The sequence below is a fragment of the Sander lucioperca genome, chromosome 3 (genome assembly GCF_008315115.2).
Source record: "Sander lucioperca isolate FBNREF2018 chromosome 3, SLUC_FBN_1.2, whole genome shotgun sequence".
Taxonomy (NCBI): Eukaryota; Metazoa; Chordata; class Actinopteri; order Perciformes; family Percidae; genus Sander; species Sander lucioperca.
The window spans coordinates 1,557,858-1,584,467 of record NC_050175.1 but is presented as its reverse complement, the minus strand read 5'-3'; the positions used below and the strand labels follow the sequence as shown (position 1 = coordinate 1,584,467).

At 42.5% G+C, this 26,610-nt stretch overlaps 1 protein-coding gene across 7 annotated transcripts in view; it reads left to right on the top strand.

Annotated features, from left to right (window-relative positions):
* kif13ba (kinesin family member 13Ba) overlaps nt 1-26,610 on the top strand; it is a 51,371-nt gene that overhangs the window by 5,900 nt on the left and 18,861 nt on the right. For all 7 annotated transcript variants that reach the window (XM_035999118.1, XM_035999121.1, XM_035999120.1 and 4 more), the window contains 9 exons: nt 1,862-1,955; nt 13,376-13,388; nt 14,032-14,092; nt 14,321-14,413; nt 15,959-16,139; nt 18,072-18,159; nt 18,577-18,711; nt 25,846-25,958; nt 26,422-26,533. In XM_035999118.1, the coding sequence (XP_035855011.1) occupies nt 1,862-1,955; nt 13,376-13,388; nt 14,032-14,092; nt 14,321-14,413; nt 15,959-16,139; nt 18,072-18,159; nt 18,577-18,711; nt 25,846-25,958; nt 26,422-26,533 (890 nt within the window). The remainder of the gene's footprint in view (nt 1-1,861; nt 1,956-13,375; nt 13,389-14,031; nt 14,093-14,320; nt 14,414-15,958; nt 16,140-18,071; nt 18,160-18,576; nt 18,712-25,845; nt 25,959-26,421; nt 26,534-26,610) is intronic.

Here is a 26,610-nt window from a genome sequence, read left to right as displayed (position 1 = left end):
CTTAGTCATATGGGGAATGGTTGTGTCTTAGACATGTAGCAGTCTATATGTAAATACTGGGCCAAATGGTGATGGTCACTACAGTGCTAAGATACCCAGTACACTTCTTAGCAGGATGGATGCTTGTTTACCTGGGAGGCTTGAACCAGGCCATACATTTGAAGGACATTATTTATTCTCTCCTCTCTGCTGTAGTGTTCCTGAGAAAACACTGATTTGTAAATAAAGAAGTGCTGTTCTTGCCCTGACCTCTGACCTCCCTGTGAAAGGGGGCAAAATAGAAGAGGATATCCCCACCAGCAGCCACACAGTGGGGCAAAGAATCCTGAGTCCCACCCGTATCTTATCAGGTTAAATAGCATGAATTTGACATTCTACAGGCCAAGATCAAGACTATTTTCATTAAAAGCGGACCGTATTACTGACATCCTATTTATGTAAATTTTATATTTTGTGACCCTTAACAAGACATTTTTATTTTAGAAATTAAGTATTATATGGTAGTGTAGTGTACATTGCAGCAATTGGCCATTCAAGAAAAACATGTCATATTTTAGTGGCTTTGGCCCAAACATTGTAGCCTGGTTGACACCAGACCCTTCTCAGTTGTAACTGAGAGGGGGTCTGGGCAAGGTTCATTCACAGCTCATTTCCAAAGGGGCGTCACCAACAGACGCCGCTCAAATGCCTCTGGGCGCAGTTGGATAGTCCTTCAACCAATCAGACCAACGATCCGGGTGACGTAGCAGCGACAGCGGCATCAACGGGTTGCTGCGCTTCAGTGGTCGTCATGTTGAATGTAAACAAGAAGCTGCTCACTGTCGCTGTGCTATCGTCATTGTGTAAAGCCCGCCTCAACGGTTGTGATTGGTGCCTCGATTTGGAAAAATTGGAAATGTGCTTGAATGGGCTCTTGGTCAGACTGACTTGCAGAGCAAATCTCAAATTTGCTGGAAGTTCGTCAGGGTTTCCCTTTTTTTAATGCTCGACCAGTTCGGCCAAAAACTGGATGCCCAGGACCTGCTGTGTGTAGACAACCATCATTAGGTCTCATTGGCAAGAAAGATGAATGGAGAGACTTACCAGCCTCATGAATTTCCAGTGCACTTCATGTTGTTATTTTCCAACACTTCTGCTGGTTACTTTCACAGCAAGGCTTCTATAAGAAGGTTATACAACTGACTCAGCTATGAAAACAAACCTAATATGTAGTGCTTTATACTAGGAACACTTGAGCTATGTATTTTACCAAAAAAAGATCAGATATTTAGTCTGTACTCATGCATTCCTTAAATATGTAGGGAATGTACTGTATTTCTTAATGGGACATTAAAGTTGTAGTTTGCAAAACTACAACCTTGATAAAGTAGCTTTGTGCGTGCGTAACTTCCCTGGAAAGTCCTGTTTTATTGATTAGCGTCACAGGAAGCTATTATGCTATTTAACTTGTGCTTTATCAATAATGCAACTTAAACTAAGAAGTAGCTATTGGTTTAATGCTTGTAAAAGTTTCTGTGACAGTAAATGACTACTACTGGACAGTAAACATTTTGGGTCGTTTCTCTGAACATTAAGTTGGCTGGTAAAAGGGTCAAAGTTTACAAGGTGGCTTGTAAGTTTCTGCAGTTGTATTCCCACCATGGGAAGAATCTAAGGGACATATGTGTGTACTTCTGTATGTTGTTGATACTGTGATATCTTTGTTACACTGTCTATCCTATTTTGTCATGAAATAGAGCTGGAGATGGCAAAGCGACATACAACTTGTGTAATAATGTTGAAAAAAATCAATGATAACAGTAGAAATGTGTTGTGAGGTTTAGTGCTTTGCTTGTAACACTATGTATTGTCTGATCCACAGAAAAGGAATTAAACACTAAATGTATCGTCGAGATGGCGAAGAACCAAACGATCCTCCATCCTGGCGGAGCTAACCTGGGCAAAGCAGACTCCAGGTACGTTTGTCAGTAGCTTGACTACATTCTACGTCCACAACAATGTTTTTTTTGTAATGAGGTACAGTGTATTACAGTATACATTTTATGGAGCACTAAATGAAGAGTTGTTGGGGATTTCACATTTAACGTTTGTGTACTTTTTTGACACCAAGAAAAGGAATGCATTTGGGTGCATAGGGAACTATGTGAGGTAAAGATACCGAGTGAGGTGAAAGGGACAGGTGCATGCAGGTGTTCTAAAAACGATGGTGAGTTAGTTATTGTAGATTCTCCCTCTAATCAACACAAACAGCTCATAGAGCTATCTATGGGACTTTAAAACCCTTATCGTCTAATTGCCACAATTAGCGTGAAATGGTATTCTTTCTCTGAGTCATGACTCTGAAAAGATGATAAATCTGAAAACAGACGTGATACACATATATTTCGATTCAGTATTACTTAAACATTCTGAGGATATGATTAAACCCATCTTCTCCCTTATCGTACCATCGCGAATCAAAAACTTGCTTTAGAAACGTTTAAATATTTTTAAGGTTTCTTAAGGCGCTGACACACCAACCCGATTATCGGCCATCTGACAGTCTGGCGAGGTCAGTAACTCGAGTCTGTTCGGTGTGTTCTGTGCCGTTGTCAGTCGGAGGAGCTATCGGCCTTCATTTGGGCCGATTTGACTTGTTGAATCGGCCAGTGGGTAGTCAGACTCAATGACCAATTACCGGAAATGACGAGCGGGATGAGCGTGACGAAAATCTGATGAAAATCTTTTAAACTGACCTTTGTTGATCTGAAATGAAGACAGATTCAGCAACTGCACGGCTTATTTCTCTCTTAAAATGTTTTCAGAAACATGTTTCGGTGAACTATTTTAGTCCAATATGAGATTGTATTCTGAATGAGCCGCCATTATGGTCTGTTTTAAAATTCGGGAGAAGCCAGACCCACGTGACGCGTTCGTCCATTCAGCTGCCGGTTTTCATTTTTTGGGCTGCAATACAGATTAGCGCCACCTGCTGTTATGGAGACGTATTATGTCTCGCGCACGTGCAGAATGTACTCTCAAGTCGGCGTCTCTTTGGTGTGTTCTGAGGCACTTCTTGACCAACTCAGGGAGACTGATCAGTCCGACTGGCTTTTCTGTCGGTGGTCGGGTTGGTGTGTCAGAGCCTTTTAAGTGTCAAAGTAATCCAGGGATAGTTGTCTGTACATCCATGGCAACATTGCCAACAGGAACTGCGTGCTAATAGCTATTTAGGCATACTTTTAACGGTGCCAATTTGGGTACTCTTTAGCCTTGGAACTCTGTAGCTACCTTTTTATTGCTCTCACACAGAATTGTGCTTGTCACAATTGTGCACGGTCTTGGGTGTCTCTGAGGCATTAGGCGAGATAGATTTGGTTGCATTGGCCAGAACAGAAATGGGTGGCTGCATGTACTCTGTGTGTGTCTTGTCGGGGAGGTGTCTGAGTGAGGGAGTATTGCAGTAGTGGTCAGGCCCAGAAAACTGTGGCAAATATAACACCTGGAGGACTTAACTGTGAAGTTAATCACCTCCATTTGTAATGAGAAACTGTAATAATTACAGCTGTTTAACTTAATTATGTAATGGTTCAAAATCAGCCAGTAGGCCATGTTTGACTACCGACCCGCCATCTTGGAGGAAGCCAGCTGTGTTGAAAGATCTTCTTGTGACTAGGGGAGCTGACTGCAGACTGCCAGATCAGAAGTAGTGAATAAGGCTGGCCTCAGGCTGAGGTGCAGGAGCAGACAACAGCAGCAGCATGTGTTTCTGTGTGTGTTTGTCAGAGGTGCCTCTGGCTGTAAGAAAGACGGCAGCAGCGAGACAGAGCCAGACCGAGACAATTATACGTGAAAAGACAGACCACTTCGCTCCTCTCTTCCCTCACTCCGTCGGGTCGTAACTGCCTGGCTTCCTCCCTTTTTCTCAGCTCTTCCGTTTCTGTGGCAACACAGGGGGAGGTTAACTCCGGGTCGCTGTCAGAGACCGTGAAGCCCCTTCCTTGACTTAGGAGACTCAAGCATCTGTCGACCATAAACCTACCCCAGTGACTTTTATGGAGGACTAAACGAGCAGAGCTGTAGCTTCTCTCTCTGTCGTTCGGTGACAAAGGAGCGAGGAAGCAGCAGGAGGATGGACTGACTGACTGCTGCTCTCAGCGTGCAGATGCTATTGGCATTTTGTTTGCTTGTTTTCCATTTTCCATTTCCATACTGTTTACATCTAAGGATTATCTTTTACTCAACATGTTGCTTTGTTAATAGTTGACAAAGACTGGAGTGGGTGCATAATAGAAGTATGCTGTAAAGTTTGGATGTTGCAGGTGCATGGTGTTTGTTTAGCTAACTGTATTACGAGGATGCCCTTTGTTTAAAACTGACATATCTGCAGTAGATAATGCATAAAAGAGTGCAGCTTCCTGAGTGTATCCAAACCCTTTCTATACTTCTATCTGCACAAACTAACTACAGATATTGCAATAGATGATGCCTACATTAAACTGATTGGCACAATGTGTTTCAAGGATTATCAGATTATTAGACCAACAGAATGATTGGAGGTACAAGACAGATATTCTCATAAGCACCAAGAACGCAGTCTAGTATTTTAGCAGAAAACCTGCTAATCAATATAACGCATTAGAGGAACAACGAGGAGCGTAACAAAAATAATTGTTTGGTTCCGGTTTCCGACCAACCCTGTCAATTTATGTGCGACCCAAATTTATTTTATGAACTTGGGGAAGAAATTATGCGAATTAAATAAATACCCAAATAAAAGGTTTGAGGCAAACTATAATTAAATTTTTGTACAGCACTCTTGCGATGCAAGATGCCTGTTGTCCTCCAGCATTGCTGGAAGATGACCCGATGTCGCCGCAGTGGCACTTAACGTTGCCGTGTCCAGTTTTACGGCAGCAGCGTGAGGACGACGCCTTCAAGCAGCCCTCACCGGCCAGCTACAGCGCTACTGCGCCGCCGGGGAGCTTCAACACGTTAAACAGGGCAGATGAAACCACTCAGGAACTAGATGTTGAGTTTAATGTCGTTCAAGAGGATGGCAACGTAGCAAGTAAACACGATCAAATGGAAGGTAAACACCCTTTAGAGTGCTTTAATGTTACAGCAGGTCCCTGTGGCTCAATGGAGGTGGCTAACAGCAGTGAAGCTAATGACATTTGAATACAAGCATTATGGAAGATAGACGGGATTCTGAACAGCGATGCCCGTGCTACACACACACACACACACACACACACAGCAGAGCCGATGTGTGTGCGTTACTTCACGCAGCACATGTAACTGATTGGAAACAATACAGATTATACATTATTTACAGCCGCTGGCGCAGATAAACTAACGCTACGCTCGTTACTGTAAGTAGCCTACAATAAACCCTCCATGATTAAAAAGTCAATACTTTAAAGGGGAACCACCACCCCGGTCTGCCACTCCTTAGGCACCGTCCCAGACTTCCACACAATGTTGAAGAGGCGTGTCAACCAAGACAACCCCTCCACACCTAGTTGTCCACTCGGGTTCAATGCCCCCAGCCTCCACAGGGATGCACGAAAACTCCGCCGGAGGTGTGAGTTGAAAGTCTGTCGGACAGGGGCCTCCTCCAGACATTCCCAATTTACCCGCACTACCCGTTTGGGCTTACCAGGTCTGTCCAGAGTCTTCCCCCACCCCCTGACCCAACTCACCACCAGATGGTGATTGGTTGACAGCTCTGCCCCTCTCTTCACCCGAGTGTCCAAAACATACGGCCTCAGATCAGAGGAAACGATTATAAAATCGATCATTGACCTTTGGCGCTCCGGTACCAGGTACACTTATGAGCATCCCTATGTTCGAACATGGTGTTCGTTATAGACAATCCATGACTAGCACAGAAGTCCAACAACAAACAACCACTCTGGTTTAGATCAGGGAGGCCGTTCCTCCCAATCACACCTCTCCATGTGTCTCCATCATTGCCCACGTGCGCGTTGAAGTCCCCCAGCAGAACTATGGAGTCCCCCACTGGAGCCCCATATAGGACTCCATTCAAGGTCTCCAAGAAGGCTGAATACTCTGAACTCTTGTTTGGTGCATATGCACAAACAACAGTCAGAGTTTTCCCCCCCACAACCCGCAGGTGTAGGGAGGCGACCCTCTTGTCCACCGGGGTAAACTCCAACGTAGCGGCGCTCAGCCGGGGACTTGTGAGTATCCCCACACCCGCCCGGCGCCTCACACCCTGGGCAACTCCGGAGAAGAAAAGAGTCCAGCCCCTATCCAGGAGTATGGTTCCAGAACCGAGACTGTGTAGAGGTAAGCCCCACCAGATCTAACTGGTAGCGCTCCACCTCCCGCACCAGTTCCGGCTCCTTCCCCCACAGAGAGGTGACATTCCACGTCCCCAGAGCCAGCGTCTGCTGCCCGGGTCTGGTCCGTCGAGGCGCCTGACCTTCACCGCCACCCATGTGGCAGCGCACCCAACCCCAGCGGTTCCTCCCACTTTTCGGGCTACGCCCGGCCGGGCTCCGTGGCAAACCCGGCCACCAGACGCTCGCTCACGAGCCCTCCATCTGGGCCTGGCTCCAGACGGGGGCCCCGGGCTTCCTCCGGGCAGGGTCACTCCATCTCTTCCTCGGTCACTCATAGGGTTTTTGAACCATTCTTTGTCTGGCCCCTCACCTGAGACCACTTTGCCTTGGGAGACCCTACCAGGAGCACAAAGCTCCAGACAACACAGCCCTCAGGTTCATAGGGACACACAAACCTCTCCACCATGATAAGGTGATGGTTCCCGGAGAGGGTTAACTAAAAAACTTAATGTGATATCCATCCACTAAATGGTTCAGGGCAGCTGGGAAGTAGAACTATCATTTGTAAGTGTTGACTGTCTTATTAAGTGGACTCTGCCTGCATGCCCTACAACTAAAACATTGGCACATACCTGTTTTTTGAGTATAGACATATAGTGCCCATTTATTTCAAATCAAAGCTGTTTTCCATTTTTACCTCTGTTTTTGTGTACCTGCTAACAAATAGACTGGGAAATTATCCTCAGAGGGCAAAACGCAATTTCAGTTTGGACTGAAGTTAGGGCCTGTGGTTTACCTGATCAAAACATCCTCAGAATATTTTTTAGTTCTCCCCCATGAATAACTTGAAAGGACCTCACATGAAGCTCATTTTCCTTTTCTTTCACTCCTCAGTTGTCAGTTGTGTGTTCTGCTCCTGTGTCTGATTCAGTTTTTCCACCAGCAGGGCACACTGGGCAGTGAGACTTAAGTTCCTCATGCTGCCACTCTGTGACTCACTGCAGTGGTAACTTGTTTTATGAAGTTTTACTTCTGGGCTTTCTTTAAGCACTGCCTATAGAGGATTATTACAGTAATGCTATGATGCACAATCTCTATGCTCTCTGACAGCCAAGGTTTACAATGGTTGTTCTGCTGTCTGGTATGAGAATCTTATGTTACATAGGACACAAAATAAAATGTGTGCACTATCTGCTTTTGCACCTGCCCTCCCTGAATCTCTTTTCAACCACCAGGGATGTCCTAACCTCCAGAGTTTGATCTTTAGGGCCAGGTCACTTTGTACTCGTCTGTCTGATAAGCAGACAGCTAACCTCCCTGCAGCCATGTTGTCAGACACTACAGCTTGCATGATGACCTGAGGCTGTTTGCAGTGGATTGGTGAAGCTGGATGTTGACACACACTGACAACGATCTGTCTCCTGTCAGACATCAGTGAGGCAAACACAAGCGGCTTGGTTTCCAAAGAGATACACAAAAGGGACTGTGCGGCCCGACTCTTGGAATGATGTTGGACATTGTGTGTGTCTGAAGGATCTACAGTATATTTATTAATTTAGAAAGCTGGAATTTTGATGCAGGGTAAGGCAAAGTGCTTAAACAGTACAGCCTCAACCAACCCTGTGGTGGTGGGAGTTTCTAACAGCCCACTAACATAATAACAGGGTTAGAAATAAAGGAAAGAGTCATTTATCCACAGGCCACACTGGTTCATTTTCTCCACAATGTTCTGGTTTCAGACCACTTGGCCAGGCTCAGGTAGGGCTTTGGACAGTTTATGCTACTGACTTAACAAAATCAATTTAGGAAGTCTGAATAAAAAAAACATTATTTTAAAAGAATTGCAAACATTTTGCAGCAAATGCTTTTAATAGTGTGGTGCGTTTATGTGTTGGTCATAATCATCTGAGACTTCTTAGGTGCCAAACAACATCGCATTCACAAGCTGTTTGTCAGAAAATCAGAGCAGTAGGAGAAAGGGTGGTGCATTAAAACGATTGCTGTTCAGCAGCCCATTGAATATTGGACTTTCCTATAAATACATCACCATGAGCACAAACTGAGTTTGTCTGGACTGTAGTGAGAAGAGTTAAAGTGCATCAATGTGATCCCTGACCTTAAACCAGAGTAAATGTGAAGAGAGTTAAGAGTCAGCATTAAGCCCGAAGAATTAAAGACTGAAAGGAGTGAAGAGGAAACAATAAATTTGCCATTCGTTAGCGGTGTAGTTGCTCCAGAAGGAAGGAGCAGAGAAAACAGTGCACTTGTCCCTCTCTTAAATATGTGAGGAGGCTACCATGGTCACCACTGCCCATGTGGTGTGCCTTTCCAACGATGCATAGTTAGACACCAGCATTATATCTAAATATGCCGATTTTTCTACGAGTGAGGCTGAACCCTGACTGTGTGAGCTGGTATGAATTTGTGAAATAAGCATTGAGCTTAGGTCTGGTAAGGGACAGGAAATCATTGTTGGCTGTCAGGCTCGGGTCTGAACATCCAGAGTCTGGGCCTAGCCGAGGAATTTTAGCAGCAAGAAAATGTCTTATTTACGTATGTACTGGTTTACTGTTGGCATTATGCAAAACATTACCCATGCAAACTATTTATATTTTCTAGGTCAGCATTGCTGTTAAATTTCTATGAAGAGCATGAAAGCTGGCATGAGAAAGCATAACTACCCAGAGTTAATGTGCCTCACATAGGGTTTTCTATTTGATGCAAGGGCTTAATGGCAAGACACATGCATTGATTTAAATGGTTCTTTTTAAAGAGTTTAAAAAGAAGTGCAAGTAGTAAATTGGCAGACTGTATTTCTGAATTGTATTGTGTCAAAAATGTGCACTGCCTGAATTTGATAGTTGATAGAATTCCTCACATGCATTATAGAAACCATGAAACATAGAGTTCATATCCAGAATAGGACAAATCCGTCTTAAGGCAACAGCTTTCCACATTCCACGTATTTACAAGAAATGACGTAAATGCAGGTGAACTATATACGCCTGCCAGAAGCTGTGTGAATAACACCAGCCTCACACTGGGTGGTGCAATATGGCCTCCTTGACATGGCTGTGAAGTCATCTTTCAACATCCGTAGGCTGCAGGAAAACTGGACTGTCAATGTATATTTGAAAAGTGATTAGTGTTTGGTATAATCCTCTTTATGTCCCCTTCAACATACACTTTGTATATGTAGGAGGATATGCTTAGGCTGTCTACCATATTAACATTTTCACTGTATGTGTGGAACTATTGGTCCTATACAATGCTATTCATGTCCTGTAGTCTTGTTCCATCAGTATGTACTGTGTTACGCTGATGCTGTTTCTGCTTCAGCTTAACATTCTAGTCTCAGACTCAGCCTCTTTCCTCCCTAACCCCCTAGCTACCTTCAGCCTCCTTTCCATCCTCCATTCCTCATTCCTCCCACAGCCGTGGATGGTACAGTCTCAGAGGAGAAAAAAAAAGAATGCTAGAACAGTAGAGAAAGAGAGGGGGGTGGGGGGCAGCAACCATGCATGAAGTTATTTTTTAAATGACGGCGATCAGACCGGAGGAGCAGGCCGGAGGGAGGAGGGGCAAATAGAAGTGTTCAAGGACCGAGGGAGGCGGGCTCACGGCTCTCCTGACTGCCTCATTCTCCCATCTCATTGGTCAGGGTGGCCCCTAGCTTCGTTAATGGGCGTTTTGAGCGCAAGACATGAGTGACCATCCTCGCCTGCAGCCTTTGAAGCAACCATGACAGCTGTCATCACTATGTACGTCAAAACCTGCCACACCAATTTCTTCCCGAAAGTGTTTGGAGAAATGACTGTGGGGATGTGGTAGGCATAGTCATGTAGGATGCTATAAAAGCTCCTGAGAAGAGCATTCAGAGAAACAAAGTTATTTGGGAATCAGGGATTAATAAACAATTAAATATCAGCAAACCTTTAAATTCATATGTTGTTGAGGGACTCCAGTTTGACAAGATTTTACTCCAAGCAACCCCATCTGTAAAGATTTTTGTTTATAGAATTGTTTTTACAGAATTACATTAGCATCCTGTTATATTTTTTCTTTCAACAACTGTTGACAGTGAAAACCCCCCTTCAAACACCCCCGGAATCGTCGTCCTCCCTCTCTCTTACTACTAAAAACAGTATTCTGGTTTAACGTCGTCAACGCTGTGTAGAAGACGTCCTAATTGCATCCTGGTTTGAAGAAAGCTGCTGGAATCAGTTAGGACTTAGGACTCAGATAGGAATGACTGCATGCATTTGCTGTCTGAATGCAGCACGTCAGCAGTGGAACGTCAGTGAAATATGAAGTGTTACAGATTGGACTGGATGTTGGCTGGTTTGTGCAAAAACTGCAGCTTTGGCATTTAGTAAAGAATGTGCATGGGTAAAAGGAAACAGGTGTGTGAGTGCCTTTGTGTCTGGTCCTGTATAGTTCTATCTTCACGAGAGCTAGTTTTAGACATTTAGACTGAGGACATTTTGGTGATGTAGCTTAGGGTCACGGGCTGATATAGTGTCAGGTCAGGCATGTAGCACTGATGGTGAGCATTACTGATTTAATAGAATGAATGTAGTTGAGTGTGTGTGTGTGTGTGTGTGTGTGTGTAAACCACTCGTAGTCTCTTACCTCTGGCCTCATCATCTGACTTGACGCAGCTCTCTGACAGCTGCCCTGACCTGGTGGGCGGAGCCAGCTCTGCACAGATGGAGGAGGAAGGTGACTAGGGGTTTACCTGTAGTGAGGAAGATCAGAAAAAGAAGTGCATATCTTTTTAGACTTTGGAGAAAACGATTTTATAGAAACGCCGGACGGGCGTTATAAAATCCATTGAGATATAAATATATAAATCCATGGAGAAATCCATTTGAGCACTGCAGGATTTGTATGGGATAATGGGAAGAAGAAGGGACTGCTAGTGTTCTGGATTGCGTTGCCTCAGGGTCTGCCAGTCCTAAAGCTGTCAAATTGCAGTAAGCCTATTTGATTAAAGCACCAACCAAATGGATGGCATTAATGTCCTCATGGCAACTATCACTTCACAATGACGATAAAGCATGTCAGGGAGTTTTGTTCAAATATTACTAGGAATTGACATGACATTAGCAGAAGTAAATTGTTAGCTCATAGGATGCAGTGGCTTGAAAATAACAAAATGCACCTCCAGCTAGTGTCACTATATCACTCTTTATTTATTGTCCTCGTATAATAAATACCTCCCCTCTTTTCTGTCCAGTAGGTTAAATCAAATGCAGAGTTAAAAAGCAGATTGATGCTGAGCTTGGCTGCAGAATAAGTTGACGACTGTTGCTGAACGACTGAGTGCCAGGTAGTTTAAAATGTTGAAATGATTTAATGGTGGTAATTAATATTGGCGCAGGGTCCCAAACTGTGTTCCTTAAGTGCACCACATGGTAATTGAGATGTTAAGATCTGATCAGCGTGATCTGTAATATATGTGACGTTGCATCTCGCGACTGCAGATCAAAAGCAAATATTGTATCTAATGAGCTGAAAATGATGAAATGCCCAGACAGATGTGCTGTTAATGCTATGAGAGCTATACAAGTATTTTGATACTGTTATTTGCCCATCCTTACCACTAGAGGTGTTGAAATTAATCAAATAATCGATGCATTGAATCGTGGACATGGACGATGCTGCATCGATAATCGGCCAGGCCATAATCGATTATTTCTGTTTACAATTTAATGTAGGCCTAACAACCTTTCTGTTTACATATTCTGTTATGTTTTGCACATTCAGGAGGTGCCATGTGCTCAGTGCTGTAGTTTTATGTATCCAATGTATTTAGTATTACAGCACTGCAGAATGTTTTGTTTTTGAAGCTTAAAAAGTTATGAATTAAATATCCTATATGGCTTTAATAGAAAAATGTATTTGACGCATTGTGATGAATCGAGATATCGAATCGCTGACATGATAATCGTAATCGAATCGGGAGATCAGTGAAGATTCACACCTCTACTTACCACCAACTTACATTAATGCACATTTATAAACCTGCAGACCATTCAAGGCGTACCATTTAGTGGGTCCATGTAAAATACGGAGTGAAAACTTGCTGTACCCTTAGTTAATGCATTAACAGTGAGGGCGAGTGTAATTATAGGCCAGTCATAATCGTATCTGGACATATACAGTGCTGCTATCAGCAGATCTGTCTAAGAATGTATCTTTTTATTGGTTGTTAAAAAAAACAAGTGCTCTTGGAATTTGCATCTGGCATATTTTTCTGTATTCTGCAAAGGATCTTAAAGAGAAGTTTATTTTTCTGTAAGTTTCTGTTATTGTTTCATTATTAAAATGGCTTTTTTTAGTTTTATAACAGACTTCTTAAAATCGATTAGCCTTGTCTAAATGCTCTGATATTCCTCATATGCAGAGATAGCCAGATGGAGTGACTGTCTGTGTGCTGAGAAGATCGGTTTTAAAGGACATGGCTGTTGGCTAAATGCTCAGAATTCTGACATGTTTGTGTGTGGTTATATGTGTGTAGTGTAAATGCCTGCTTGCACATATATTTCCTCAGTTTTTCTGTAAAAGATCAAGCAGATATTGGGGCCAATCCCCCCTCTCTCACACATTTGCCCACACACAGTTATTCCCACAATTCACCCATCCCCAGAAATGAATGCAAACACACACCCTTACCAAATCCCCTAGGAAGTTGGTTTGACATGTGACAAACAAGATGTAAACAAGCTACTCACGATCAAGGCTGATTTTTAATCAAATGTGTGCTAAAGTGACTGAGCCTGAGGCCAGTAGCTCTAGCTCTGCTTTTGTCTTTCTGTCTGTCTCTGTTCACCTGTGTCTTTATTTCTCTTTCTGACCCGCTCCCTCTCTTTTCTGATTAGTGGGACACATGATAATTAGTTAATAACGTTGATAAACAGATAGATACTGTAAATCATTTCTATTCTCGGCCTGGAAAAAGAAGAACTACAGCCTGCTCTGAATGGCTTAACATACTGCATCCTCTGTAAAATGTGCACTAAACGTCTTCTTCCTATCTCTCCACTTGCTGCTGTGGACATTGACCCTCCCAACATCATCAGGAGTCAGTCCAAGGTAACAGAAAACACACACACACACACACACACACACACACACACACACACACACACACACACACACACACACACACAAACAAACATGCACAGCCATTTTTAACACTGAGCTAATGCCATGGTTGTGAATCATCTCTGTGTTAAACAAGGAAGCCGCTGTATTTCTTTGACTGTTTGTGAACTGTGACCAACCGAACAGGCAGTGATACAAAGTCATGATTTGTAAAACAGTTTTTGGAAGAAGAGTCTTGTTTAATTCATTCACTTTAAACCCTCAAGGAATACTTGTTGCTAGGAAACCTTTCGAACATGTTTTGGCTGTGCGGCTCACTTTACTGTATGTCAGCATTTCCAAAGGTCTTTTTTTCTATCATATGAAAATCTCCCATAGTGCTGACACATAACGTATACAATGTTGATAAAAAGTCATTTATATCCAACTTTGTTTCTCATTTAAAGCTAATTACATTATAACAGCATTAACTGGTAAGATGAATATAATTTAAAATGTAACTTTTGAAAGAGACTCTACATGTATGCACAAGCATTGCATTAAAACAGGAGGTATTATATCTATATGGACGTTACATCAGCCATGGATCTTTTTGTTTGTCTCTCATACTGGTACTGTTTTCACTTCCCAGGTCTTTGCCTATGATTACTGTTTCTGGTCCATGGATGAGACGGATAAGGAGAGATTTGCCGGTTGGTTCATTAACTGATCCAGTTCACATTATTAAAAGTTTGAAAACATCTCTTCACCAAAATGCCACGCAAACAGTTCAGTTTAGCAAGACTAAATATTCACAATGATATAGACTAAATGTGTGTGTGTGTGTGTGTGTGTGTGTGTGTGTCTCTCTCTGTCTCTCTCTCTGTCTCTCTCTGTCTCTGTCTCTCTCTGTCTGTCTCTCTCTCTCTCTCTCTCTCTAGGCCAGGAGGTGGTTTTCCAGTGCCTTGGGGAAAGTCTTCTCCGCAACGCCTTCCAGGGCTACAATGCCTGTATCTTTGCCTATGGACAAACTGGTAATTTACCATGAGACAACCTACTGTTCTGTGGTCAATATGATGTGAATATATTTTATAACAGAGCCTTTTAAGTACCTACAGGACACAATTTCTCTTTTCCCTAATTAGCTTAGTGCCCTAAAGCTTTTTGTATAATGATTAAGAGAGGAGAGGATGTGTTGTGGCAGGAAGGTTGGACAGCCTCTCCTCTCTCCAGCATGAAAAACAATGCCAAAGCTCAAATGCAGGTCTCAACCAACCAACATGATAGACCTACAGAATGTGGCTAAAACTCAAACATACTAAAGCAGTGTTGTTGTTCAGATCAGACTGATGACTGAAAAAACAGGGCAGGAACATGTCCAGTGTAGATACGGTGTAAAAAGATAATCACTTCTCTCATTTATACATAATGTCAACACTACAAATCTTTCAACAAACTTGTTAGAGCTGATAAATCAGTCCAGTGTCTACACAAAAGCCATAACGAGTTGTACACTTAGTTGCCACTGTATTACCAATGTATGCAGGATTTGGATAAACATGTCCATGCTTTTATCTTCAGTAGACTCGACTACTGTAACGGTGTCTTTACACGTCCCCCTAAAATATCAATTAGACAGCTACAGTTAATGCAGAAAGCTGCTGCATGAGTCCTCACTAAAACCAAGAAAGTGGATCACATCACTCCACTTCTAATGTCTTTACACTGGCTTCCTGTCTCTCAAAGAATTTATTTTAAAATACTACTTTTGGTTTATAAAGCACTAAGTGGTTTAGGCCAAAATACATTTCTGATCTGCTGCTACATTATGAACCAGCCTGACCTCTAAGGGCGTCTGGGACACGTCTGTCGCCAGAGTCAGAACTAAACATGGGGAAGCAGCGTTCAGTTTAAATGCTCCACATACAGTCTGCTTCAACTCTGTTCTTTTATATCAAGGCTGAAGACTTTTCTTTTTGATGCTGCCTTTTTAAAGTAATAGTTAATTTCTTACACAGTACTGTTACTTTTATTCTTGTATTTCGTACCTGTCTTATTTTTTTATGTACGTAAATGAATTTATGTGAGTTATGTTAATTGCCTTGTTGCTGAAATGTACTATATAAATAAAGCTGCCTTGCCTACTGCAATCCCATACCACTTTTTATGATGACTATAATGTTCCAGTTTATTTGACACTATCATAGAAGTGTTAATTGTATTATGTTTTAGATTTTAGTTAACTAAACTATTCTAGTTAGAGAGTTGTGCTGGATTCCATTATATTCAGGGCTGTTTCCCATAATCTGCTCAGCTCATGTATGTAAATTGCAAGGACAAAACATTGATCAATATAATCCAGTCCAGTACAACACCACCTTTAACTAGAACCTCAGTAATTAACAAATCATTGAATTGCATTTGCATAGTTGTACCTAATGAAGTGGCCACGTAATGTATACCAGGTTGTTTCAATAGTTAAAGACTCATTGAAAATTGCATGACTTGTTGATTGTGTTTTGCATAGGCTGCCATTTTCACCTTTCCAATTGACATTGTGTCTGTGTGTGTTGTTACAGGTTCGGGAAAGTCGTACACCATGATGGGTTCAGGGGACCAGCCAGGTCTGATTCCCCGGCTGTGTAGTGCTTTGTTTGATCGAACCCAGAAGGAACAGCGGGAGGAGGAGAGCTTCACTGTTGAGGTGTCCTACATGGAGATCTACAACGAGAAGGTCCGAGATCTGCTCGACCCCAAAGGGTATGATCTCCAGCTAATCTTCTAACACTTTCATGAAAAGAGGAATCATTTTCTTTCTCTCTGTAGGCAGTTGTAGAAGAATATACTTCTTAACAGTTTCTTCACAGTAAAATCCATCTACTGAGAGATAAGATTGTGGTTTTAAGTCACAGTCAACAGTATCTGCTAGCCTGCCACTAAAAACCAGTCTTACCCAGTCCACAGTACACCCGAGGCAAATACATTATAACGCCAGACTATCGATGTAAATGTCTGTGTTGATAAAATAATGTTAGAAATAAAACTACCCTTGCATGGCATTGCAGTAGTTATACTTTGTTCCCTGTAGTTGGTAGCGTAGGCTACAGCAGCGGCGGAGTGATATTACCTAGGCTACTGAGAGAGCCAGTTTCCATGACAATCACACAAGTTTATTTACCTGCCGCTGCAATTTGCATGTAAACTTTCCGAGCTTACATGACTTTTCTGTCAGCAATTATCTAAAGTTAGCGGTTAGCCCAGCCAGGTATCTACCAAGAGTGTAGCTATACCGTTAGCTAACGTTGTCACTCTCCACAATGCATTGAACTGTAACGTTATCTCCACTAACGTTGTCAGTCTCAATCTATCAGTAGCAGCTAGGCTAACGTTATGAAAGGGGCTAGCTTCATTAGCTAGAGTAGCCTACCAAAAGTTATTACCTGTTCATCAGTAGCTGTTGGTGCATCTGGAAAGACGGATGGAACCGCATTCGTTGTCAGTGACTTGTGGTCCTTTAGATTGAGGGGGTTTTCAAAGTCCTCTGGTCTAAAATGATCACTACACATTTGACCACTTGAGTAGAGTCTCCGCCAGTGTCTTGATGTCCAAGCCAGCAGCAAGAAGCCACAGTTGGTTCCTTTCTGGATCTCCCAATGGAAATTTGTGGAAACTTTGTGGTGCCCATCTGTTTGGTTTATTTGTACAATTTCTAAATGCACACTGAATCACCATGTTGCCTAGTCCTTAGTTTCCAATCCAATGCTTCAATACCAATGTACTAAGCTACTACGAGGTGTCCCGACTGGAGTGCGCTTCTCTGTTTACTTTTCGGTGCAGTACTACTAACCGGAGCAAAGTAAAATTCTGCCGCTGCTGAGAAACTCTTCCCTCAAAATGTAATGTGATAATTGAGATGCAAGGGTAGTTTTATTTCTAACATTATTTTATCAACAGACATTTACATCGATAGTCTGGCGTTATAATTTATTTGCCTCGGGTGTACTGTGGACTGGGTAAGACTGTTTTTAGTGGCAGGCTAGCAGATACTGTTGACTTGCGCTAGCCTAGCACCAGCTAACTCTACAACTGGAAGGACTGGATGAAAAGTGTTAAACGGTCTCCACTGATAAATAACACACTGGCTAACTTGGAAATTAGGTCCTATGTCCAAAATTCTGAACCACCCCTTTAACCTCAAGTTAGTTGGTAGAACTAGAGAAAGTGGCTTGTGGATTCTGGTCCCACCAGCTGCTGTGGTCAGTAGATAAAAAGATCACTCTTCTGCCTTGCAGTCACTGATGGAGTCCAGTGCAAGTCCAGCAGGTCAGCAGTAAATCAGGAGCACAGGCCTGTGTCTGCTTCCCCAGACAACATAACATTTGGCCTTCAATCACCATGTGACCTTTCACCTCAGTAAAATGGGCCAAAGAGAAGCAGACCATCTGACAGCCATATGGGCTTTGCAGTGGAGCAGAGAATGATGAAGCTGTCAGGCCTGGAGCAAGTTTGAATCGGGGTCAGAGAGCCAATTGCTAACAAAGTCTCTATGAACTGGGGAAAGTTGTAGTGGTGGCCACAACCAGCTGAGCCTATATTGCAACCCCTGCTAATACATCACATGAATAGTAATTTACCAAGAGTGACCATGTTGTTTGTCTGTGTTTTAAAACCTGCTTTTATTGTTTTGTCCAGGGGAAGACAAACTCTGAGGGTGAGGGAACATAAAGTTTTGGGTCCCTACGTGGATGGCCTGTCTCGACTAGCTGTGGCTAGCTACAAGGTAAAAATATTTATCTAAATAGTTTTTGCCATGCTTTTATGGTTGAATGACGCGCTGATACACTGCTGTCTACTGCTGTGTTGCATCCTAGCTGCCACATTCAATGGCAGCCACTATGACACGTGTGCGGTGCATCTTATTTGTATTCCTTCTCACTTTGATCTTTAAACACTGAGGATTTGTAGCATTGCTCACATGATGGCAGCAGTCTGCTTAGCAATCCCACCAATCACACTGGAAGGAGGCTAGTTATATAAATGACCAAGTGAAGCGGTCCCTAAATATGTAAACATGCATAGAATCTCAGAAGATGTACTGTATAATATTCTTCAGTCTTAAAAGGTTATTCTGCAGGGAGAATCAAAATGGGAAGATATTATTATTCATGTATTTATTGCTTGATTTCTGTTTTGACAGGACATTGAGTCTCTGATGTCAGAGGGAAATAAGTCTCGGACTGTCGCTGCTACCAACATGAATGAGGAGAGCAGTCGATCACACGCTGTCTTCAACATCATCCTCACACACACACTGAAAGACTTGCAGTCTGGGGTAAGATATAACACACATGCTGGGGTAGGGCCCTGTTTAGTCTATATCCTTGATGTTCCACTTCCGGGATTGCTCCGGTGCTGCAGGAAATTCCACCGGATGCGTGTATTTTCCGTTTCCTTCCACTTTCTTTGTGTTGGAATTTTAAACTCTGGTGGATTTCTGAGGACTATGGTTAACTGCTCCTCAGATCTCTGCAGGGTAAATCCAGACAGCTAGCTAGACTATCTGTCCAATCTGAGTTTTCTCTCGCACAACTATTTTACAGCAGCTCCGTGTGGAGCTTAGCGCCGTCCATGACGATTGTGATTGGTTTAAAGAAATGCCAATAAACCAGAGCACGTTTTTCTCCCATCCAGGAATGTCGTGTGGACTAGCCAGACCCTCCTCTGCTCCGCAGCATGTAGATGGTCTGGCAAAGCCAGACTAGGCACTGTTTAACACAATTCGTTTTTTTAATTATGTATTTAGTTGTTTGGTATTACGTTATATTTCAATGTGTGCACTAAAAGTTCATCCCAGTTTGCACATCATGAGACATTTAATGCTGTTCCTCCCTCACCTTCTGTTCTCCCAGAATCCATCTGCTACATTTTGTGGTTATTTTCTAATCCTATAGATTTATTGGTGAATTCATTTTGGATGTGGTATTGTTTTTCTGTTATAGTCTTGCCAGTATTTTATTTATTTTTTTAAATATTATTGGCATTTTTCCACAGCACCGTAGGTACCGGGGGATGCAATCCTTCGGGACCTGACGGGGGCAGCATATAGACCTTTTCACAGATGTAAACATAAACATGATTTCCTGTTGCAGTGTATGTGAATGGCATCAACTGACAGGAAGTTAACAAGGGGCCAAGCTGTTGCCTAGCAATGGAATTCCATTGAAAAGGTCTATACGCCTAACGTTAAAAATGTTCTAGACTGCTGCTAAATGCTGAAGAAGAACACCGACCAGCACGGAAAAACAGCGAATAGCCCATCATCTCCCTGTACAGCTTGACCGCATTCAGCTTCTGGCTTTACCGTACATCTACGGCGGCAGCTTTCACCACTTCACCTGGAACTCCCAAACCGCACGTGAGTCTATTTCTCTCTGCCAACCCAACATGTGCTCTGATAGTGCTTGTTTTAACAGACCTCTATAGCATCAGTTAACTTTAACCAGCCCGGTTCTTTGTGAAAAACAACAACGGCAGAGAGAAACAGGCGTAACTAAACATGCTTGCAGTCTGGGAGTTCCGGTACCGTACGCTGGCTGTGTGGTGCTGCCAGGCTTCAGAGCAACGGGCTGTGGGGGCCAGAAGACTGACGTTTTTGTAAATCACGCTCTCCTCCCCCTCCACTCCACACCATAACAGAAAGTTGAAACTAAAAGAAAACACTGAAAGAAGAGTGACATGATGCTGCCCCCCCCCCCAATGTTTAAATAAAGGAATTCATGTTTAAGTATTATTATTTTCTTCCTTTTTATTTATTTATTTATTTATTTATTTTTTTTTACACACACCGTGGTATCGACTTTAGTATTGAGTATTGTGTACTTTTGTTGGTATGGGTACCGAATACTAGATTTTTGGTATCGTGACATCCCTACTAGTAGTGAATCCCCACTGTCAACAGAGTCCAGACCTTTCTATCTGTACCACAACAGAAGTGTATGTCTAATGGTCTACACTTGACCGGGCAAACAGTGTCTGGTGTCTATCAATCACCTCCTGCAGTCGGTGGGTGAAAAGGTAGTTACAAAATTGGATGATGTCAGCTCAGCTGTCTGACCAGGCACTCCAAGAAAAGACCTAAATGACTAATTCTTCATCACTGACCCACTTAGGCTCTCCTGCTACTTGCTCTCATTTCCAGCGAATCCTGTTAATAATTCACAGGCATGACTTTGAGTTTGTCAGCTGATATCTGCTGCTCTGTTTTCATGGCACACCCAGAGTCATTAAGTTGGTCAGTCAGTCACTCAGTAGGTTCATCAAGCAAACGGCTAATACATAGACTGTAGTCAGTGGATGAATCACATAGCTGACACATCCTGTGTTAGCTTATTGCTTTAAAACAGCAGTCGATCCTCAGACTACGTTTCAAGGCAGTGAAAAACAGTAGCTACAGTAACACCTAATCTGTTTGGAAGCCTCAGAGTGCTTGTTAAATACTTGCCTGGTGCAAAAATAAATGGCAGCTTTTGATAATCAATTAATCAATCATTTATCAAGTGCCACACATTCTCTGGTTTCAGCTTGTTTTTGTTTTATATGATACAGAATTATTATAAGCTTAAAGATTAACTAATTAATCGATACAATCATTACTATAGTAATCAATAATGATAATAATTGTTGGTTTCATCCTTAAAATGATTGTACATTTGGTCTACTAACTCAAATAACTGGATGTAATGTTTAATTACTTTTTAATTATATGCAGACCATCTTCGGTTTTTATGATCATAGTCTCACATTGTCAGACCTTCCTCCACTGTGCTGCAGAGGAAGGTCTGGCTAGTCCTCACAGCATTCCTGGATGGGAGAAAAACGTGCTCTGGTTTATTGTCTTTTGTTTTTTTAAACCAAACACAATCGTCTTGGGTGGCGCTAAGCGCCGGACGGAGCAGCAGTGCCTCTGCTAAATTTTGTGGAACATGTTTACGTTAGAAAGTAGTTTTAGCTCAGAGAAAACTCCGATTGGACAGCTAGCTGTCTGGATTTACCCTGCAGAGATCTGAGGAGCAGTTAATCATAGTCCTCAGAAATCCACCAGAGGTTAGAACGCCAACACAGAGAAAGAGGAAGGTAACAGACATCCGGCCAAAATGAGGAACATCTGGCGGAATTTCCGGCAGCACCTGAACAATCTCAGAAATGAAATGTCGTTGAAATAGACTATAATGATCATAACATTGGAGCTCATCTGTGCCCCCTAACGGCTTAGCCAGTGTGAGGAACAGTGATGTAGGAACAGAATAAATAAAGCCACCCATGACTAGTAGCAATATCACCCAGTGCTAGATGAGTCATTCTGACGCTCATCAGGATTTCCTTTCTATAACATGCCCTGCTCAGACTTGTCAACCAAACACGCCATTCAAAGTTCAGTCACTTTGAACATTGGCCCCATTTGGCCAACTCTCAGTTGTTTGCTATTTTTGTTCTGTGCTTTGCTAAATCTAGTCAAGCTTTGGTGACTTAGTTTAGTATAGTGCAGAGTTAAAGAAGAATTGTTTTTCCCTTTTTATTTCTAGGAGGATGATACTAGATAGTTTAACCCATGTAGCATGTGTTGATGCCCTGACACTTGTTCTGTGCTGGTGCCGTAAAGCTGTGGCCAAGTAGTCTGACAAGCTGTATGTCCTGCCTGCTGATCTGGTTACTGACCCAGGTATCATCTTTCCTGGTTACTGAATCCCTTGTTAAGAAAGGACAATGCCACAGTGGCTGGTATTTCCTCCTTCTCCCTATTTCATCAGCCAGCTAGAAGTTAAGAATTGAATAGGACATTACTGTACATACTGTACACAATGAATACAAATGCAGAGACATACTGTACACACATACACATAAAAAATAAAGTAGAGTTGGTTTATTGGTTTTTATTTTTCAGGTCAGACACCACCAGGTAACAGGACCTGGCACTGTTTCTTAAAATCAAGTCATTCATTGGTCATTGCAGTAAATAGCTGTATTGATTGAATTACATTAAGTTGTAGCTTCCTACTGTATGTACTGGTGTTCACAGTCCCTGGCTTTGCCTCTCATCTATCTGGCTCTCCAGTAGGTATTTACAGTTTTAGGTCCTCTTTTAAAAAAAAAAAAGAATAAAAGTATTTTTTTTGCTTAGTGTCCAAGATAGCAATCTCTTGTTTGTTTAATAATTTGCTTTACTCTGGGGGATTTGAAGCAGTACTTGGCTGATCTGTATGAGTAGATATTTATCAGTTAGTCTTATGACCAGGTCTTTTCAGGATTGAGGTGTGTGAGATGTGTGACTTATTTTTTACGATCAAACATATTCCTTTGTTTTCATATTACAATGGAAGCCCCCCCCCTTGCACACATACATATTTTACAGTAACCGTTACACACTATGTATGTATCTGTATGCAACAGAGTGAAATGTGTGTGTTGTGCCTGTTTCTCAGTGTTAATTTCTTAAGCAGCAAATACAGCTAACTCTAAGTCGGTGGATTTTCAGAGGTCACAGGGTTCTTATTGTGATCATTAATGTATCAGAAAAGAGTAGAAACTAGAGAAAATGTAGAATTACAGCTGGGGACAGCGAAGATAGATAGCTTTTTATTTATTTTTATTTTTAAGATTTTTTCCCTTTATTTGATAGTGACAGTGGATAGACAGGAAAAGTGGGAGAGAGATGGGGGATGACACGCAGCAAAGGGCCCGCAGGTTGGACTCCAACCCACGCCGCTGCAAAGGACTCAGCCTACATGGGGCACACGCTCTGACTGGGTGAGCTAGAGGTCCCCCCCAGAAGATGGATAGCTTTTAAGGAAAAGTACTATAAAGTTGGAAGAGGGTGATTAGAGGCATTTGTTAAAAAGATGTGTTTTCAGTCATTTAAATGTTTATATTTGTACAAAGGTCACACCACTGAAGAAGTGCACAGATGCAGTGTGGAATCCAGACTGATTAATGGAAGTATGAGGGTAGTGTAGGAGTAAACCTGTTTCCTAAATAAGAAGGGCAATATCACAGGATCTGGGAAGTGTCACGCACCTCAATGTTTGTTTGACGGAAAAACTCTTTCCATTTGAAGTCTTATTATAAAGACAACCAGCGGATATTAACACCAGACACGTTTGACCATGGATTTTTAGCAGACGGTCTGATAAAATATATAGTTATTTAACTTAACAAGTGCACCTGACTACACTGGCTGTTCAAAGGCTTGTACTTCACTGGTGTATTTCATACATAAGTACATGATAGTCTATCAGGCTTTGTCAAGTGCTTCTGAGCCAACATAGCCTAGGTACTGTGCCTGATCAGGTCCACTGTAGAGACAGAGAGAGGACTGCATCTGCTGATGTTGAGCTGCTGATGTGCTGCCTTCACTGTGCTGCAGGTGAAGATCCGGTGTTAACATTCAGCCTTGTCAGCTACTGAGCTGTCAGGCTTGGCTAGGAGTGGATCAGAAATTATTGCGATAAACGATAATATTGTCGTTCTTAGACCATTTTCATCTAATATAATGATAATGGCATAATAATGCAGGTACACCTTTTCCAAATATCCACAATATGTCTTTGATCTCCTTTAGTATGTCGTCTTTCACGCTGTTGGACAGTTGTAGAATTGCCGTTTGTGACCCGTATGTTCTCCCAGGCAATTCATACCGGCTGTCAAATGTTTGCAGCATTCCTCGAGTGTTTCTGCGATAGACTACAGACTCTGTACTACATTTAACAATTATTTATTAAACACTAAATATTACATTTAAATAATATATAATTAATAAATTATATCTATGTGGCCACATGGTGAGTAAATGTTTTTATCAAAATAGTTCTGTTTTTCAGTCTTCATTTTGGCGAAGGTGCAGCTACTTTCTTCTGCTCCTCTGCTGTCTGCAGGTCGGAGAATCGCGGGGGAGGGCCCACACACACACACACACACACACACACACACACACACACACACACACACACACAAACAAACCCTGGCGCGCACACACCAGACGCCAGCCACCACGTCACTTCTGTTTACTGATAGCTATAGTTTATCTCAGGCTAATTAATTAGCTAGTAAGTGGCGATTTTTGGCAGCCAGCCTTCCAAAAGAAAGCACAATGAAATTAAATAACCGATCATTAACCGTTGACCGACAAGCAGGTAACGGAGTCTCAGTTCACCGTCTGGGAGCCTCTGACACACTTTCTGCACTCCGTGTCCGCGGACAGCTGTAGGCTTGTACCAGTTAATGCTCTGTGCATTGTCGGACACTTTCCTGAAACCGCTTGCAATGACAAGTCCACAGTGGCGTGTATGTCCGAGCCTGTCTCCACCGCCTCCACCTGCAGGTTGTCAACTGTGTGGTTTGGAATGAAAGGGAGAAAACAGGACGCCGAGTAACAAGGCGGATATCGCGCATATACTTTTCATTTTATTTATTTTTTGACACACACACAGAGAGAGAGAGAGAAAATTGATTTATTGACTATCGTGACAGGCCTATATAAATGGCAGTGTGATATCCCCACCTTCAAGCCCGCGGGAAGAAACCAAAGGCACCTGTCAACAAGAGACTGAAAGATGAGAAACCAAAGTCTAACGGAGCATTTTGGCCCTTTCCTGGTTGGTGGAATCATAAGAATCGGAGAAAGCATAGAGAACGTCTTCTGAACAAAAGCATCCATCCAGTAAGAGTGAATTGAGGGGAGCTTTGTGATTAAGCCAAACACTTGGTTGTTTATTTCTGGGTTGTTTGTTGCTGTCATGCTGGCAAATCAAAGTAATACTCAGTTAAAGGCTGCTGAAAACCCCAGCAGGAATAGCCTTGATGTAGTGCCTTCTTGGTGATTAATAAGCCATCAGAGTCCTCCTGTCAGACCTCATGTGGATGTGTGATACTGCTTTCAGGAATGTCAGCAGATCCAGATCTGTAAAAATGTGCAAGACTGCAGCTCCACATTTGTAGGTTCTAGACCAGGGTGGACAAAGTGCTGCTCATTGTCATAAGGCTGGCCACCATGAATTTGACAAGCTGGTGAACATTCAGTCAGAAGACCGTAAGAGGGAGAATACAAGCTGGTTACATTTTGCAGTGGACAGAAATGAAAATCAACCCATGTCATGCTGCAAGGCTGCAGTTGTAGCTACATGTCCATCCAGCCTACTGAGAATTCACTGACCGTGGCATTTATTACTGTAGCTATTGCTGTGAAAAACATGCATGCCATATGTCGTCGTTGTAAATAATTGGACAATATTACTTGTTAAATGCTGTCAATTATGGACAGCATTAAAAGGAACATAGTCTGGGCAAAGTTCACCTTTGTTGCAGATTTTTCCACCAAGGCGAATTGAAAGCTATTTAGTTTGGACAACAGCTGACTATACTGTAGAGAATGAGACAATAATCCAACTTTCTTTCTGTCTCTCTTTCTCTGTAGACGAGTGGGGAGAAGGTGAGTCGGTTGAGTCTGGTAGACTTGGCTGGGAGTGAGAGAGCGGCAAAGACTGGAGCAGCAGGGGAGCGACTCAAGGAGGGAAGCAACATCAACAAGTACGCAAAAGCATTTCAACACACACACACACACACACACACACAAACATGAGTGGGTGTTTTCCCTATCAGGCTGTTTATTCGAGTCTAAACCCTAAATTGTCTTACAGATGCTTTTGCCCTACAGTGTTACTTTCTTTTTCGCAAGAATTTTGTTGTCATTTTATTTGTCATTTGCACGTACAGCTGTAAATGTGAAAGAAAGCATATAACCTGTGTTTTTTGGCTAGATTTGTGAATGTGTTGCTCCACCACAGCAACTTCACTTTTACTTAAAGCAGAGTATAATACTAAGTGTATGTCTCTGGAAAGACCCTTGAAACAAGCTTGATGTTAAGTAATCCCAACACACAAATAGTGAGAGATGCACACACTTAAGGGACAGGGACAGAGTGATACCAACCTTTGAACAGATGCATAAAATGGAAGGCACTTGACCCTCGTGTTTTTGTGTGTTTGTCAGGTCTCTCACTACACTGGGCCTGGTGATCTCGGCGCTAGCTGAACAGGGATCAACAAAGAACAAGAACAAGTTTGTTCCCTACAGAGACTCTGTGCTGACATGGCTGCTGAAGGTACATACACCATAAACATGTTCACCAGAGACTGATGAAAATACATGTCTCTTGTTTGACTATACAGTGCATGTTCT